General features: G+C 40.6%; 1 protein-coding gene across 1 annotated transcript; it reads left to right on the top strand.

The window, feature by feature from the left end:
* The first annotated feature begins 207 nt into the window (after positions 1–207).
* On the top strand, positions 208–14,170 carry smarca1 (SNF2 related chromatin remodeling ATPase 1). Its single transcript, XM_024012452.2, has 24 exons — positions 208–372; positions 1,204–1,272; positions 1,625–1,791; positions 1,990–2,090; positions 2,577–2,677; positions 3,392–3,571; positions 3,698–3,853; positions 3,987–4,118; positions 4,676–4,744; positions 5,351–5,460; positions 5,595–5,821; positions 6,335–6,456; positions 6,925–7,077; positions 7,286–7,418; positions 7,834–7,979; positions 8,064–8,192; positions 8,494–8,604; positions 8,867–8,980; positions 9,552–9,674; positions 9,838–9,970; positions 10,139–10,257; positions 10,751–10,963; positions 13,311–13,421; positions 13,701–14,170. Exons 1-24 carry the CDS (start codon positions 316–318, stop codon positions 13,767–13,769), a joined length of 3,045 nt encoding a protein of 1,014 aa, XP_023868220.1. The 5' UTR covers positions 208–315; the 3' UTR covers positions 13,770–14,170.
* The last annotated feature ends 850 nt before the right edge of the window (positions 14,171–15,020 follow it).

The raw sequence follows: 15,020 nt of genomic DNA, 5'->3' as shown, positions 1-15,020 counted from the left end.
ATGGCTAAGGGCTGTATCAAGGCACTCTGGGTTGCATCGTGCTTAAAGAACAGCCCTTAGCCGTGGTATATTGGCCATATACCCCCCTCATGCCTTATTGCTGAAATGAAACAGGGCTACCAATATTATTTCGAACGTTCTCGTGGCGTACATGGTGTTATCGCGGTATTTCAATGCTATATACTCGCGAGATATTATGAAGGGGGCGTATGCTCACAATGTACAGTCTATCTAATGACTTAGCAAGCCTTTTTGCCATGTATAACTTACACAGTCTGGTCTAAAATAACTCATGATAAAAACCGAGTCCACAGAATGTCAGATGAAGAGATTCCTTCAACTTCCAGAGAGCCTGTAACCGAAGAAGAAGAGGTGAGTATTTAAAAGCAGACATCTTCTTTTCCAGAAATATGAGATACACTGTACTGTTAGGTTGCTAGAAGTTTGCAGTTTTGTTCAATTGGGGGGGAACATGGCGGGAAGGAGGCTTGCACATCTGCATAGCTCTCTTACAGATGTTAGCTAGCTACCAGGTCAGACGCTGGGCTGGCCAGCAAACATAACAATGGGTTTCGTCGTGCAATTCATAGACATTTAGCCAATATTCCCGTAGACTTCTATAAATGCTGCCAATTTGTAACCAGTGTGACAAGCTTCGTAGTCCCAGACCGAGCCTCTGACTGTACAGTAGTAGCTTGTTGTGTGTCTCACTCAGCCCAGGCAGCACAACACACGCAGCACGAGCAGCCTCAAGCAAATCAGCTGTCAATTTCAACACTGGCTGTTGTGCTTTGGGGACTGTCGAGTTGGCTATAGCTAGCTAAAGTAGCTATGTAATATGTTTTATGAAGAGTAGCCTAACATTAAAGGTGAAGCTAAATGCTTGAACTTCAGAAGGCGTAACTTTTTGCACATTTTATAATACATTTTGAGCACACAATATGTGAACGTGCACAAAATTGATTGCACAAGCGTCACATGAAGCCAACTTGCAACCAAAGCCATAATCATTCAATATGTAGAATAATGTTGCATTAATTCAGAGGAAATTATATACAATACACAACAAATTCCCTTAATAAGGCTCACTGAAATAGCCAAATTAAATTGTTTTAAATTGCACATTACATTGATTGAATGTTACCAAATCATAAATATGTACAGTACGTTGAGAATGTAATAAAGTAGTCTACTGTGTTTCAGCTGAAGCCACCTCTGAAGGCTGTGCCCAAGGCGGAGGGAGAGTTGGATCCAGAGTATGAGGAGAAAAGGGTGAGACGAATTGCTTTCTCACAAACATTCTCTATAGATATCTAAATACGATTCATTTGAGATTTTAAGATGCATTTGCAAGACATATTACTCTAGGGATTATCACGTCACACAGAGTAGTGACATCTTGGTTGAATTCTGTGCCAGATATTTGATATGTTTATTTTTCATCATTTATTTTCCTCCAACTTTTGCAATGGGCTCCCCACTGTGGTAAATGTTTGGAATTGCAGTGTATAGAGAAAGTGAATGGCAAAATGACAGTTTAGCATAACATTGATCTCATATCCTTACTAGTAAAACATAACCTGTTGGTTTAACTTTTTATTTTCTCCCTGTCTTTTAATCATAGAAAACAGATAGAGCGAACCGGTTTGAGTTTCTGCTCAAGCAAACAGAACTCTTTGCCCACTTCATCCAGCCTGCGTCTCAGAAGTCTCCTACTTCACCCCTGAAAGTGCAACCTGGACGACCTCGCGTTAAACAGGATGAGAAACAAAATCTCCTCTCTGTTGGAGAGTATGTGACTGCTGAATTGTTTTAAGAGTACTGACATTATTTGTATGTTTTTGAATCGACAGGTCTGTTATTTTAAATAAACAAGCTATTTTGGGCAATAAACCATGAATAATAAACAACACAATCTGTTTACCATTGTACCAATACCAGATATCATTATTTTTACAAACTATTTGTCTGCCACCTGTGTTTTTACAGTAACCGCCACCGACGCACGGAACAAGAAGAAGATGAGGAGTTGTTATCTGAGAGCAGGAAGGCAGCTAACGTCTTGGTTCGCTTTGAAGAGTCCCCATCCTGTATGATGTTTTCATATAGCTTTAAATGCTAATTTTAATGCTCTCTGTGTAAATGAACAGTAGCAGGTGTAACTCAGTGTTGTATTCTATCAGGTGTATACCTTTAATCGTAATTAGCTCCCATTTGAGAATAGCTGACGATGGATACGAATATCATTTCCTTTTTTTTCATTAACTTTTTACCGCAGTGGGCTAAATCAAGGTCTTACAGAGTGATTCTTGGTAGTCTTAAACAAATCTTCTGTGATACAAAAATATACACCTCACACACATTGAAGGTTATGGGTACCATGTCAGATATAGAGTTGAAATGTATTCCATTTTGAATTTGCATCCCAATATTACACTCTATATACATCACAGAAGACTGAAATATAACAAAACTGTTTGACATAGAAACACCAGATCTTCATTGTATTTTTAGAGGGCGCTTTTGGTCATTGACTGCAGGAAAGGGCTACTGACATAACCTATTTTATTTTCCAGATGTGAAAAATGGAGAGCTGAGAGATTATCAAGTCAGAGGTCTCAACTGGATGATCTCCCTTTATGAAAATGGCATTAATGGAATTCTGGCTGACGAAATGGTAACGACTGTACCGTAAACATGTAATTAACAATAGTTTATGTTTAAGTGCCAGAGCCTTATATTGAGATAAATATGTATATTATATCTATATCCAAATGTAAGTGCCACTAGTTGTGAGTCAAGCTGTGTATGACAGGTCGTTTATTTAAGCAATAAAGCCCGAGGAGGTGTGATATTTGGCCAATATACTACGACTAAGGGAGATGCAACGCTGAGTGCTGGATACTGCCCTTAGCTGTGGTATATTGACCATATATCACAAACCCCTGAGGTGCCTTATTGCTATTTTAAACTGGTTACCAACGTAATTAGAAGAGTAAAAATAAATGTTTTGTCATACCTGTGATATATGGTCTGATATACCTCAGCTGTCAGCCAATCAGCATTTAGGGCTCGAACCACCCACTTTTTAATTAAGCAATAACGCACGATGGGGGGTGGTATATGGCCAATATACCATGGCTAAGGGCTGTTCTTAAGCACGATGCAACGAGGAGTGCCTGGATACAACCCTTAGCCGTGGTATATTGGCCATATACCACAAATCCCTGAGGTGCCTTCTTGCTATTATAAACTGGTTACCAACGTATTTAGAGCAGTAAAAATAAATGTTTTGTCATACCCGTGGTATACGATCTGATATAACACGGCTGTCAGCCAATCAGCATTCAGGGCTCGGACGACCTACTTTATAATTGTGTGTTGACAACAGGGCTTGGGGAAGACCCTCCAAACCATTGCGTTGCTGGGATACCTGAAGCACTACAGGAACATTCCAGGCCCCCACATGGTTCTGGTTCCCAAATCAACGCTACACAACTGGATGAATGAGTTCAAACGCTGGGTACCAACCCTGAAGGCTGTCTGTCTTATTGGGGACAAGGATGCAAGAGTATGTCCTATTTTTTCTCTTGATTGACACTGATTGAAAATGTGCCCTCTTATAAAGCATTATCAAGTGGGTAGCTAACCAAGACCACAGATGACTCCTTTGACAAACGTTCTCCTTATTGGCCAGGCGGCGTTCATCCGCGATGTCATGATGCCAGGGGAATGGGATGTTTGTGTCACATCCTATGAGATGGTCATCAGAGAAAAATCGGTCTTCAAAAAGTTCAACTGGAGATACCTTGTCATCGACGAAGCTCACAGGATAAAAAATGAGAAGTCCAAGGTATGAACTCGAATTAAAATTATTGTGGTCTGAACCAAGCTTTTCTTTCTACTTTTCAATTATTTAAACCCTGGCAAATATATATTTTTTGAATGATATTTATGTAATCTTAACATCTATCCGGTGTTGTCAGCTCTCAGAGATTGTCCGTGAGTTCAAAACCACCAACCGTCTCCTCCTGACTGGAACACCTCTGCAGAACAATCTCCATGAGCTGTGGTCACTCCTCAACTTCCTGCTACCTGATGTCTTCAACTCTGCCAATGTGAGTGTTACCTCTGTCTGTTCTCTCCATTTATTTCTCTAGTAGCGATATTCCTCTCCTTTAGATGAATGTGACTGGAATACTAAATGGAGGAAGAAAATAAAATCATATCGCTCCAGGCAAAATGAACTGCATTATTTTGTTGTTTTGTATCAAAGGACCCTCCAGCAGTAACTTAATGTTTTTTGTTGTTCTATTTTATACCACCTAGTTTCAATGAGCATCAGTCAATCACGGAAGTCCTCAGCCCCACCTGACATGCTTCTTGTCTTTCCATGATGTGTCAGAGAGGGAAAGGTAGCCCCGAGCACAGGCCTCCCCCTCAGGCACTGCTCTGTTCTGTTGTCAGTTCCTCCAAGTTTGTCTGGGATCCCTCACCCCCACAAGCTGTAGCTTATCATATGTATCCTGTCCTTTCTCTAACACATTCCCCTCTGCAAATGAAGCCAAAGCAGAATCATCTTTACTCTCTTTTTTCCCGCAAAATTATTTTTTGCACTTTCATGGAAAATCTTTACTCGTTGAAAACAAAAGGAAAATGTTCCTTATATTCTCAGGACTTTGATTCTTGGTTTGACACCAACAACTGTCTGGGGGACCAGAAGCTGGTGGAGCGTCTGCATGCGGTAAGCTGTGTTTCACATTTCCATTACTCTCAGAGATTACTGCAGAATTCTCCTTATCTATTATTCTGTTGCGTTAATAGATGGATACATTTTTTTATTTAGTTAGAAAAGCATTTGCCTTGTTAATGTGCTGTTTGTTATAGAGCCCGACCGATTATATCGGTTCACTGATATTATCATCCGATATTGGCCTTTTAAACGCTATATCGCTATCAGCTGATAATTCCACTGATAACCGATATTCAATAAATAGGATGAAAAAAGGGAATGTCATGCTGATCTGAACACTTCTCATGATGTCATTATTGTCACAATGTAAGACATAAAAATTTGAAGCATATTTCTTGGCCAATTGCTCTTTTGGATGGCAATTTATGAGAAATCAGTGTGGGGAAATGACATTTTTCTGCTGTAAAACAGTATATCGGCAGATAAATCGGTATCGGTAAGTTTTAACCCCCCAAAAAATAGAATCGGTATTGGACCCAAATAAACATATATGTCAGGCTCTAGTAGGTGCTTAGGCCTTTCCTTCTTGTGTAATAGGCTGTTTGTTCAGGTGCTGAATTTTTTTCCTTCTTGTGTATTAACGTGCTGTTTGTTCAGGTGCTGAGGCCTTTCCTTCTGCGTCGGATAAAAGCTGAAGTGGAGAAAAACCTGCCTCCCAAAAAAGAGGTGAAGATTTACCTCGGACTGAGTAAGATGCAGCGAGAATGGTATGTTTTTGGTTCAAATACTTTGTTCTTCCCAGTGTTGCCCATAGCTTGTGTTGGTTCAACATTTCTACTAATTAAATTCTTTCCAAAATAATTTCTAATTAAAAAATGTTTTGTTGTTCTATTTTTGTTAGGTACACACGAATTCTGATGAAAGACATTGACATCCTCAATTCTTCTGGAAAAACGGACAAGATGCGTCTGTTGAATATCTTGATGCAACTGCGGAAGTGCTGCAACCACCCATACCTGTTTGACGGGGCCGAGCCCGGGCCCCCCTACACTACCGACAGTCACTTGGTCACCAACAGTGGCAAGATGGTGGCCCTGGATAAACTGCTGCCCAAAGTCCAGGAACAAGGTGATATACCCATCATTCAATGATTTTACTGTAGTTTATCCCATTGAAAAAGAAGGGGGTTTAAACAAAGAATACGTTCTTCATGTATATTTGATGTGTTTATCTCAAAGAGCTTTGATCTGCGTTTGTCACTACATTTGCAGTTGTAACAGACTATGCAATAGGTTGTCTATGCAATATCTGATATATGGAAGTACATAATGGTCTTTAAAAGGCAAGGACAACCTCAGAGGACGCAGGCTCAAAAGATTGCATACTGTTGAAGGATATCAGGATTCACATGTAGAATTTATCATTTTCTTGCGAAGTTTTCTTGATGAGAAAAGTTCATTTGACTCTCAAATCAGCCATGCTCATTTAGAATGACATGAATCAAACCTTTCTGCCATGCAAGAAACCCTATGAATAATTTTCTCTCTTTGGAGATTGCATTTGAGCTATGTGACCTGATAGTGTATGTATGCTGTTTTGCTCTCTAATGGAATGACTATGTTTTGTCTCATTGGTTGCCAGGGTCTAGAGTCCTCATCTTCAGCCAGATGACCAGGGTCCTTGACATCCTTGAGGACTACTGCATGTGGAGAGGTTATGAGTACTGCCGTCTAGATGGAAACACTCCACACGAAGCCAGACAGGTACGAAGCATGACTTCAGCTGATGAGGCCTCATTGACCACAACACAGGCACCCATGGAAACCATAAGGAGCTATAGTGGAACAGTTCAATCAAATCAACCATGGACTTTAGTTTAAGCCACTACTTTGTCTACCGTGCTCGTACTGACCCTGCTTGTAAAATGTAAAAATGTTTGCTCTAATGTGTAAAGTGTCTTTGCTTCAACTACATAAAAACAACTGATATTTTAGACATTGTCTGCCTAATGTTTTATGGCACAGGTGTCAAACTCATTCCACGGAGGGCCGAGTGTCTGCGGGTTTTTGCTCCTCCCTTGTACTTGATTGATTAAATAAGGTCTCTAATTAGTAAGGAACTCCCCTCACCTGGTTGTCTAGGTCTTAATTATGTTGAAAAAATGAAACCTGCAGACACTAGGCCCACCGTGGAATGAGTTTGACACCCCTGCTTTATGGCCGTGTTTCTAGGACGCCATAGAGGCCTACAATGCTGAAAACAGCAGCAAGTTCATTTTCATGTTGAGCACCAGAGCTGGAGGTCTGGGCATTAACCTGGCAACTGCAGACGTCGTCATCCTGTATGACTCTGACTGGAACCCTCAAGTGGACCTGCAAGCAATGGTGAGAAACATTTAATTTGTGGCTTCCTTGGAAACGTACATCTATATATTAAGTGTTTGGAAAAGTAAGTATTAGTCATTTAGTGTGAAATTCTATGTCATGCATACAAAAATACTAGTAATGTTAATTTATAACACTGGCTTGTATTTCAAAGAAATAAACACCTCATCAACTGAGGCAATCGGTGTGTTTGTTTTTTCCTCTCTAGGACAGGGCTCATAGGATTGGTCAGAAGAAACCAGTGCGTGTGTTCCGCCTCATCACTGATAATACAGTCGAAGAGAGGATTGTAGAAAGAGCTGAGATGAAGTTGAGGCTAGACTCCATAGTTATACAACAAGGTATTCAGCATGTTTTTGATTCCAACTTCATGGTTTGTCATTACATGTTAAGCAATGGTCTTTGGGACAGGTAAGACAGACAGACCTTGGTTAGGCTTGGGACAAAATGATACCAAATGCATGCATGTATGCAGATCACACAAGGTTGGTGGCACCTTAACTGGGGAGGACAGGCTTGTGGTAATGCCTGGAGCGGAATGAGTGAAATGGTATCAAATACATCAAACACATGGTTTCCATTTGCTCCATTCCAGCCATTATTATGAATCGTCCTCCCCTCAGTAGCCTCCTGTGATACAGATACTATTATCAGTTTACAGAAGGATCTAGACCCTGATACATGAATGTAAGAGGCTGCTGCAGGGTACATGCAGTCCCACACCCCAACTACTTCTCACTTCTTTCAACTTTCCAGGGAGGCTGATGGAGCAGTCCAACAAGCTGGGGAAGGATGAGATGCTGCAGATGATCAGGCATGGGGCCACTCATGTCTTCGCCTCCAAAGACAATGAGCTCACAGACGAAGACATCAACACTATCTTAGAGAGGGGGGCAAAGAAGGTGAGTGAGGGAACAGCACAGTGTTTGGTTGACAGACTGGCTGTTTGGTTCTCTGTGCTGACATGTCCTTTTGACCTGTCCTAGACGGCTGAGATGAACGAGCGCATGGAGTCTCTGGGAGAGAGCTCCCTCAGAAACTTCACGGTGGACACAGGAGGAGCAGAGACCAGCCTCTACAACTTTGAAGGGGAGGACTACAGAGAGAAGCAAAAGGTATCACATTACTACATGCTTTGTCATGACTCATGACCTGTTAATAGCATCAAAGAGACGCTTGAGATGATACTGTACTTAGATTAGCTTGTTCCCTTGTGTCTCAGGTTTAATTTCATCTCAGTTATTGAACTTTGTGAATACTGTGTGTTAGAGGTAGAGATGACGTACAGAGTATGCTATTCATAGATGCTTATGACAAACTTTATGAAACCACCATAACCATGAAATGAGGTGTGCATCATATACCGTATACTGACTTGATTCCCCTTGTGAGTCATGGCCTGGCCTTGTTTTGTAGCTGAGTATGATGGAATGGATCGAACCTCCTAAAAGAGAGAGGAAAGCCAACTATGCGGTGGATGCCTACTTCAGAGAAGCCCTGCGTGTCAGTGAACCTCGAGCCCCCAAGGTAACGCCCACTCACAGAATAAGCACACAGAAACTTCAAGGGCTGCCGCCTTGCTTTGTATCCCTGCTTATAAACAACATGCTTATTCAAGGGCTGCCCCCTTGTTCATGGGTGAGTTGCTAGTCAGTAGTCAATCCTTCATCTTGTTTCCCCATTCTTCCAAATAATGATGGCCAGTCAGGTCAGAAAGATGTCCATGGAAGTGGCGTAAATGTTAATCTTGCTCACCAGAACATGATTAATAATGATGAATGTATTTCAGGCCCCACGTCCCCCCAAACAGCCCAACATCCAGGACTTCCAGTTCTTTCCTCCTCGCCTGTTTGAGCTGCTGGAGATGGAGATCCTTTATTACAGGAAGACTATAGGCTACAAGGTAAGAGAGCTGTAGTTAAGTTCATTGTCTGATAGATAAAGAAAGTGTGCCCATGTTGTCTTATGTACAGTAGCTTTAAGCTTGGCTGTTTATGGTAATGTATTTTTGTTTCCACGTCTTGCTGGTTCTATTTTACTGAAACAATTTACAAAGTTCAATATTTAAAAACAACATTTTGAAATCTGTTGGTTTGGGCTTTCACAGAGCCAACATGTTACTCATGGGAGTGGTGGATAGAGTCCATAGAAGTGTGTCTCAACTCTGACATTTGTGAGCAGCATCCCAAGTACTTTGCTGTGCTGAGGCACTCACTGCCAGGGCAGGCTGCTGAACTGAGACAGATTGGAGCTTGTGCTCCTCCATGGTGCCAGAACCACAGAACACACACACACATTCCCCCTATGCCACCTGATCCCAGGGTACATCTGTTCAGTTAGTCTGGTTCCCCAACAGGCCTGTCTATCGCTTCACCCAGGCTTAGCAGTCTCTTGCCTCGTAGCGAGAGACGGATCCGTTCAGTGTTATGTCTCATTGGCGCTGTGTGTCTGTTCTCTCCCCTGTGCCGCTGCAGGTCCCCAGGAGCCCTGACATTCCCAACGCTGCCCAGGTGCAGAAGGAGGAGCAGAGGAAGATCGACGAGGCGGGGCCCCTCAGTCCCGAGGAGACTGAGGAGAAGGAGAAACTACTCACACAGGTACTACAGGGCGCTAGGCGAGACACAACTTTCTAGATTCCTGCATGAATTATTTTAGTAAGTAAGATCCCTATTTGTTTGTCACCAAAAGTGCCATGTTATTGGACATTCTAAAGCTTGTATCTAAGCAAGTGCTGTGTTTGTGGTGATTGTTGTTTCACAGGGGTTCACAAGTTGGAACAAGCGAGATTTCAATCAGTTCATTAAAGCCAATGAGAAATACGGCCGTGATGACATCGACAACATTGCTCGGGAAGTCGAGGGGAAAAACCCTGAGGAAGTCATTGAATATTCTGGTAAGATACCGGTCCTCATCAGAATCATCCTCATATTTATTCCATTATAATTGTGTTTCCTATAGACACATTCTTGTATCTATTTTAAATAACCATGGTTATTACAGCTTATAACTTTTTTATGCGCCACACTAGTCCTTTCATACAGGTTCTTGTTTTATTTTCAAGCCATTTTCTGGGAGCGATGCAATGAACTCCAGGATATTGAAAAAATCATGGCTCAGATCGAGCGTGGCGAGGCCCGTATCCAGAGGAGGATCAGCATTAAGAAGGCGCTGGATGCAAAGGTCAACTACTGTACTTTTTACTTCTATTGGGCACAAAATCATCTGAAACCAACCAAAACAACCAGCCAATGCATCCACAATTTGTAGAGTCACAAGCTTGATGTAGTCATTGCGTACTATGAATATGGGAACAAATACTAAACTTTTAATACACATGTAAGTGAATTTGTCCCAATACTTTTACTCCTCTAAAATGGGGGGACTATGTACAAAAAGTGCTGTAATTTGGATGGAAATACCCTCAAATTAAAGCTGACAGTCTGCACTTTAACCTCCATAGTCATTGTTTGATTTGAAATCCAAACTTTTGAAGTATAGAGCCCAAAAATGCTTCACTGTCCCAATAATTACGGAGGGCACTGTATTTTCCATGGTAGATACTCTGGAAATTACACATTTAAATTTGCTACTATGAACCTTTATTTGAGTATGCTCCAAGATTACTTACTATTTTCAAATTGACTAAATGGAAATGTTGTTTTGATCGTTTCAGATTGCGAGATACAAGGCCCCATTCCACCAGTTGAGGATTCAGTATGGCACCAATAAAGGGAAGAACTACACGGAGGAGGAGGACAGGTTCCTGATCTGTATGCTCCACAAGATGGGCTTTGACAAGGAGAATGTTTATGAAGAACTCCGACAGTGTGTCCGGAATGCTCCCCAGTTCAGATTCGACTGGTTCATCAAGTCCCGAACTGCCATGGTACAATATGTCTTGAACCGTTTGACTATCTATGTTACAGAAGTCTTGGGTGAGCAAACATGGGGACACTTACAGTATTTGAGATGACCCCTTGGGCTGCCTCTGGGATAGTTCATGAACCCAGTTACAGTGTCTTAAGCCCTGTTTATACATAGTGCTAACGTGCACATTTAGTCCTGATCATCATTATACCAGCTTTTAAAATCATTTGACATGTAGCACCATTGACTTATGGCATCTGTAATTTTTTTTAAATTTATATTATTTCAAATAGTATGTCAAATCATTTGCATACATGGAGGAACCAGCTAATCTGGTCACAATGCGGATACAGTGGACGGATAAGAGACACATTTTAGTACAATGTGTCGACGCGACAAACCTTGATCAGATAGTGATTGGATCATATTGATCAGATCAGGAAACGTACATGTTAGTGCAAGGTGTAAATGAGGCTTTGGTGTACTACTCCTTCGCTTTCTCTGGACCCATCATAAAAACTTGTTTTATTACTTTTATTATAGACTTTGCAGTGAGTTCAGAGACAATCTTTTTTGCTTTCCTCTCACATTATCTATAGTAGGTATGGCTGAATATAGAATTGTATTTGTTTCAATGTGGCCCTCCTTTACAAGTTGAGATGGATGGGAATTCATGGGAGGAAAGACTATTGTTCAGGTTCACGCATAGATAGACACTTCCTTGCAAACAATAATGAGTCGTTAGGACGTCCCCAGAACATCACGAAATGGTCAGCTGAAGTCATCAGGACGTTGTGTCATGGTCTCCTGGAGGTTTTTGTCTAGTTCCTGGTTTTTCCCGGGGACGTTGCCTGATTGTTGCAAAGAAACACCCCCCCCCCCCCTCAAAAATGTATATAAATAATTACACCACTTGTTACTGTTGCCAAGCCTATCAAGGCCCTGATTGGTGAACCACTGATACAGTCTCAGCTCTTTGTCTTTTAGCAATGCTAGGGACACCCACACATAAACAGTGCTTTTAACATAGTGTTTTCAACTTACATATTTGACATGCATGATTACGTTATGTATATTCATACAATTATTATTAAGTCGCTCTGGATAAGAGCGTCTGCTAAATGACTTAAATGTAAATGTAAATGTAAATTTAACATGTCCTCACCTGGGCTTTGAACTGACAACCTCTTGGTTCACAGCATTCTACTCTTCCTGCTACGCCATGTCTGTATCAATGACTGGTTTCACCTGTAGGCTTTTTCCTACACTTCGACTTCAAAGTAAATCTCAGCTCTGTTAAAAATACACTGAAGAAAAACGATTATATTTATCATAGGGATTCAGGAGTAACATAAAAACAGAATAATATGCCCCACCAACATCAGACTACTGTATACTGAAAACCCCAACTCAAATCACTGAAATAAATCAGTGAAATCAATGAGAGAATAGTCAGATTAACTGATAAGTCTCCTGCTAAATGCAGAGATTTATTATAGGTAATGAATGTGTAGAGGACTTCTGAAATTCTACAGACTTTGCGGCGCAGCAGAAAGATCAGCATACCCCAAATCCAGAGTTTGAGAGTGTCATATTGAAAAGTTACTAATGATCATGTCAAATGTAATCATATTCTTGTTGATTGAAGATTTTTTTACACTATTTTAGCTGAACAGTGTCCCACTTACCTTAAAACCCCCATACCATCATCACGTAACGATGACACAACATCCCAAGAATGTCCTAAAAATGTTCTCGGGGACATCCCCGGGACAAACCAGAACTAGGCAAAACCTCCAGGGAACCGTGACACAATGTCCCAAGAACGTTCAGGTGACCTTTAGGAGACCATAACACAACGTCCCAAGAACATCTTAAAAATATCCCTGGGTCAAACCGGGAACTATAGAATGGTCCCCCAGAGCATGGTCCCTTGGGACCATCACGTAATGTTCTTAGAATGTGCTCGGAACGTCAGTGGGATAACGTCATGCCGAAACCCTTAAGGGACCTAATGTGAACATCGCCAAATGTCCACAGGGCGTCCCCTGTTTGCTGGGTTCCCTCTCTGGGGTTATTGGGAACATCGCCAAATGTCCTCAGGACGTCCCCTGTTTGCTGGGTTACCTCTCTGGGGTTATTTGTCATTACTTTGTGTTTTTGACAAAGTGGTATGTTACATGAACTGTTTTGGTTATTAAAATGTCAATATTATGAACAAAAGCTGTAATAACCACACGAGGAGAATAATGAATAAATCTAAAAAAATGGTTTGCTTCAAACAGACTGGCTAATCGAGGAACATCAGCCATCCATTGTACTATCGTTTTGTTTTCTCTACAAACAGTTTCCTCTCCTTCCCCCAGGAACTTCAGCGACGCTGTAACACTCTCATCTCCCTCATCGAAAAAGAAAATATGGAGATTGAGGAAAAGGAACGTGCTGAAAAGAAGAAAAGGACCACAAAAAGCCAGATGGTAATTGATCTTACCGTTTCAAAACAATCATATACAGATTTTAAGGTACAAAATGGGTTTAACCAAAAACACAACCAGTGGTTTTGTTTTTGGGGTAAACATTTTGTGGGAAGAAAATGGCGTATTGGCTAACCATCTTGAGGATTCCAAACCATGTTACCATAAAAAATGTGTCAATACTCATGTGTTAGAATATTAATATTTCAGTGATTACATACATTGTAACATTTACAAGTAGACATGTCATTGATTTGATTCTAATGTCATTTGTATTCTAAGGCTCACAAAAGGAAGGCAGATGCGTCATCAGAAGCCACAGGACGTAAAGAGAAGAAAACCAGAGCCTGAAGACGTCATTGAACTAATGTAGCTCCCATCAGGCCCAATCCTAACTTGAAAGATAAGTAATTCGATAATTTGATTTATGCACACAGATCTCAAATTAGGATTTGGCCCATCATGAACAAACAGCATTAATCACCCACACAAAAAAAATACAATCACAACATTCAATAGCTGTAGTAATTTCTGTGGAAGTGAGTGGTTTCTCATTTTTAAGACATTTTGTATTGCTGTTTTTGCAAGTGTTTGATGCACTTTTAAACTCAACGTGCTATATACGTATGTACGGATTTGTTTTGATTGTTGTCTCATGTTTTGTGTAATTGGTGGTGAAATAACGATGGCTGTTGTTTAAGCTATGTGTTTGACACATTGTTATTATGCTTCATTAAGTGGTTCCCCTTATGCACTTTATATAACCTATTGCTTTGCACATATCCTAAGCTCTTTTTATACTGAGTTTAATTTCATCTATCCTTTTAAGCTGTGTTGGTATTTGAACAAAAAGTGATTGTTGTATTTCGCTTTTCCTGTTGTATTTTCTTATGTGCGAGTTCACTTATTAAACAAAATCCAACCTTAATTATATAGTAGTTGACATTTTTTGCAAGTAACTATTTTGATATGTCTCACAAAATCCTCCTACATTATATTATAATCACTAAACTAATGTAAAGGACACTGAACCCAACAGTAGCAGATAGTATTACAAAGTTGGATCCCCATTTTTGTAGGCATAAAATGTGTGTAGTTCCCCTTTTAACAAGTTCTAGAGCAATAATAATCTTCACTGAGCAATGAGGTTGAATTTAAGCTGCTCATGTGTTATTGGGAGGAACTCTTCGTGCCTCCATGGCCCAATTCTTAATGAGGATGAAGTTACACTGTATGTCCACATGGGGGCATTTTAACGCTGTCCTAGAATAATAGGTGGTGTTGAAGCAGGGAACTAGTCTGAGAATAAGCTATATTCATCGTGTCATTTAAATAACCTGTTAAGAAACCCCTTATATTGCAAACCACCCTGCAGTCATGTTGATCTTCGCCTTGAACCAACTCAACTCATTTTTTTATTTGTATTATTGTTTTCAAAAAGCACACACATACCGTTAATCCAATTTAAATAGAATTGCTGCTTCAGAGAGTGTAAACTCTGAGACTGCGTTAACATGATCTGATGGAGACTGCGATATTAGCCCCTGCAATTTAACTAACAAACTTATAAACAACTGTAGGAAAACTGAATGTGAATCTCAG

The sequence above is a fragment of the Salvelinus sp. IW2-2015 genome, linkage group LG20 (genome assembly GCF_002910315.2).
Source record: "Salvelinus sp. IW2-2015 linkage group LG20, ASM291031v2, whole genome shotgun sequence".
Taxonomy (NCBI): Eukaryota; Metazoa; Chordata; class Actinopteri; order Salmoniformes; family Salmonidae; genus Salvelinus; species Salvelinus sp. IW2-2015.
Note: the sequence above shows the minus strand (reverse complement) of the source record. Positions and strands in the feature narration are given on the sequence as shown.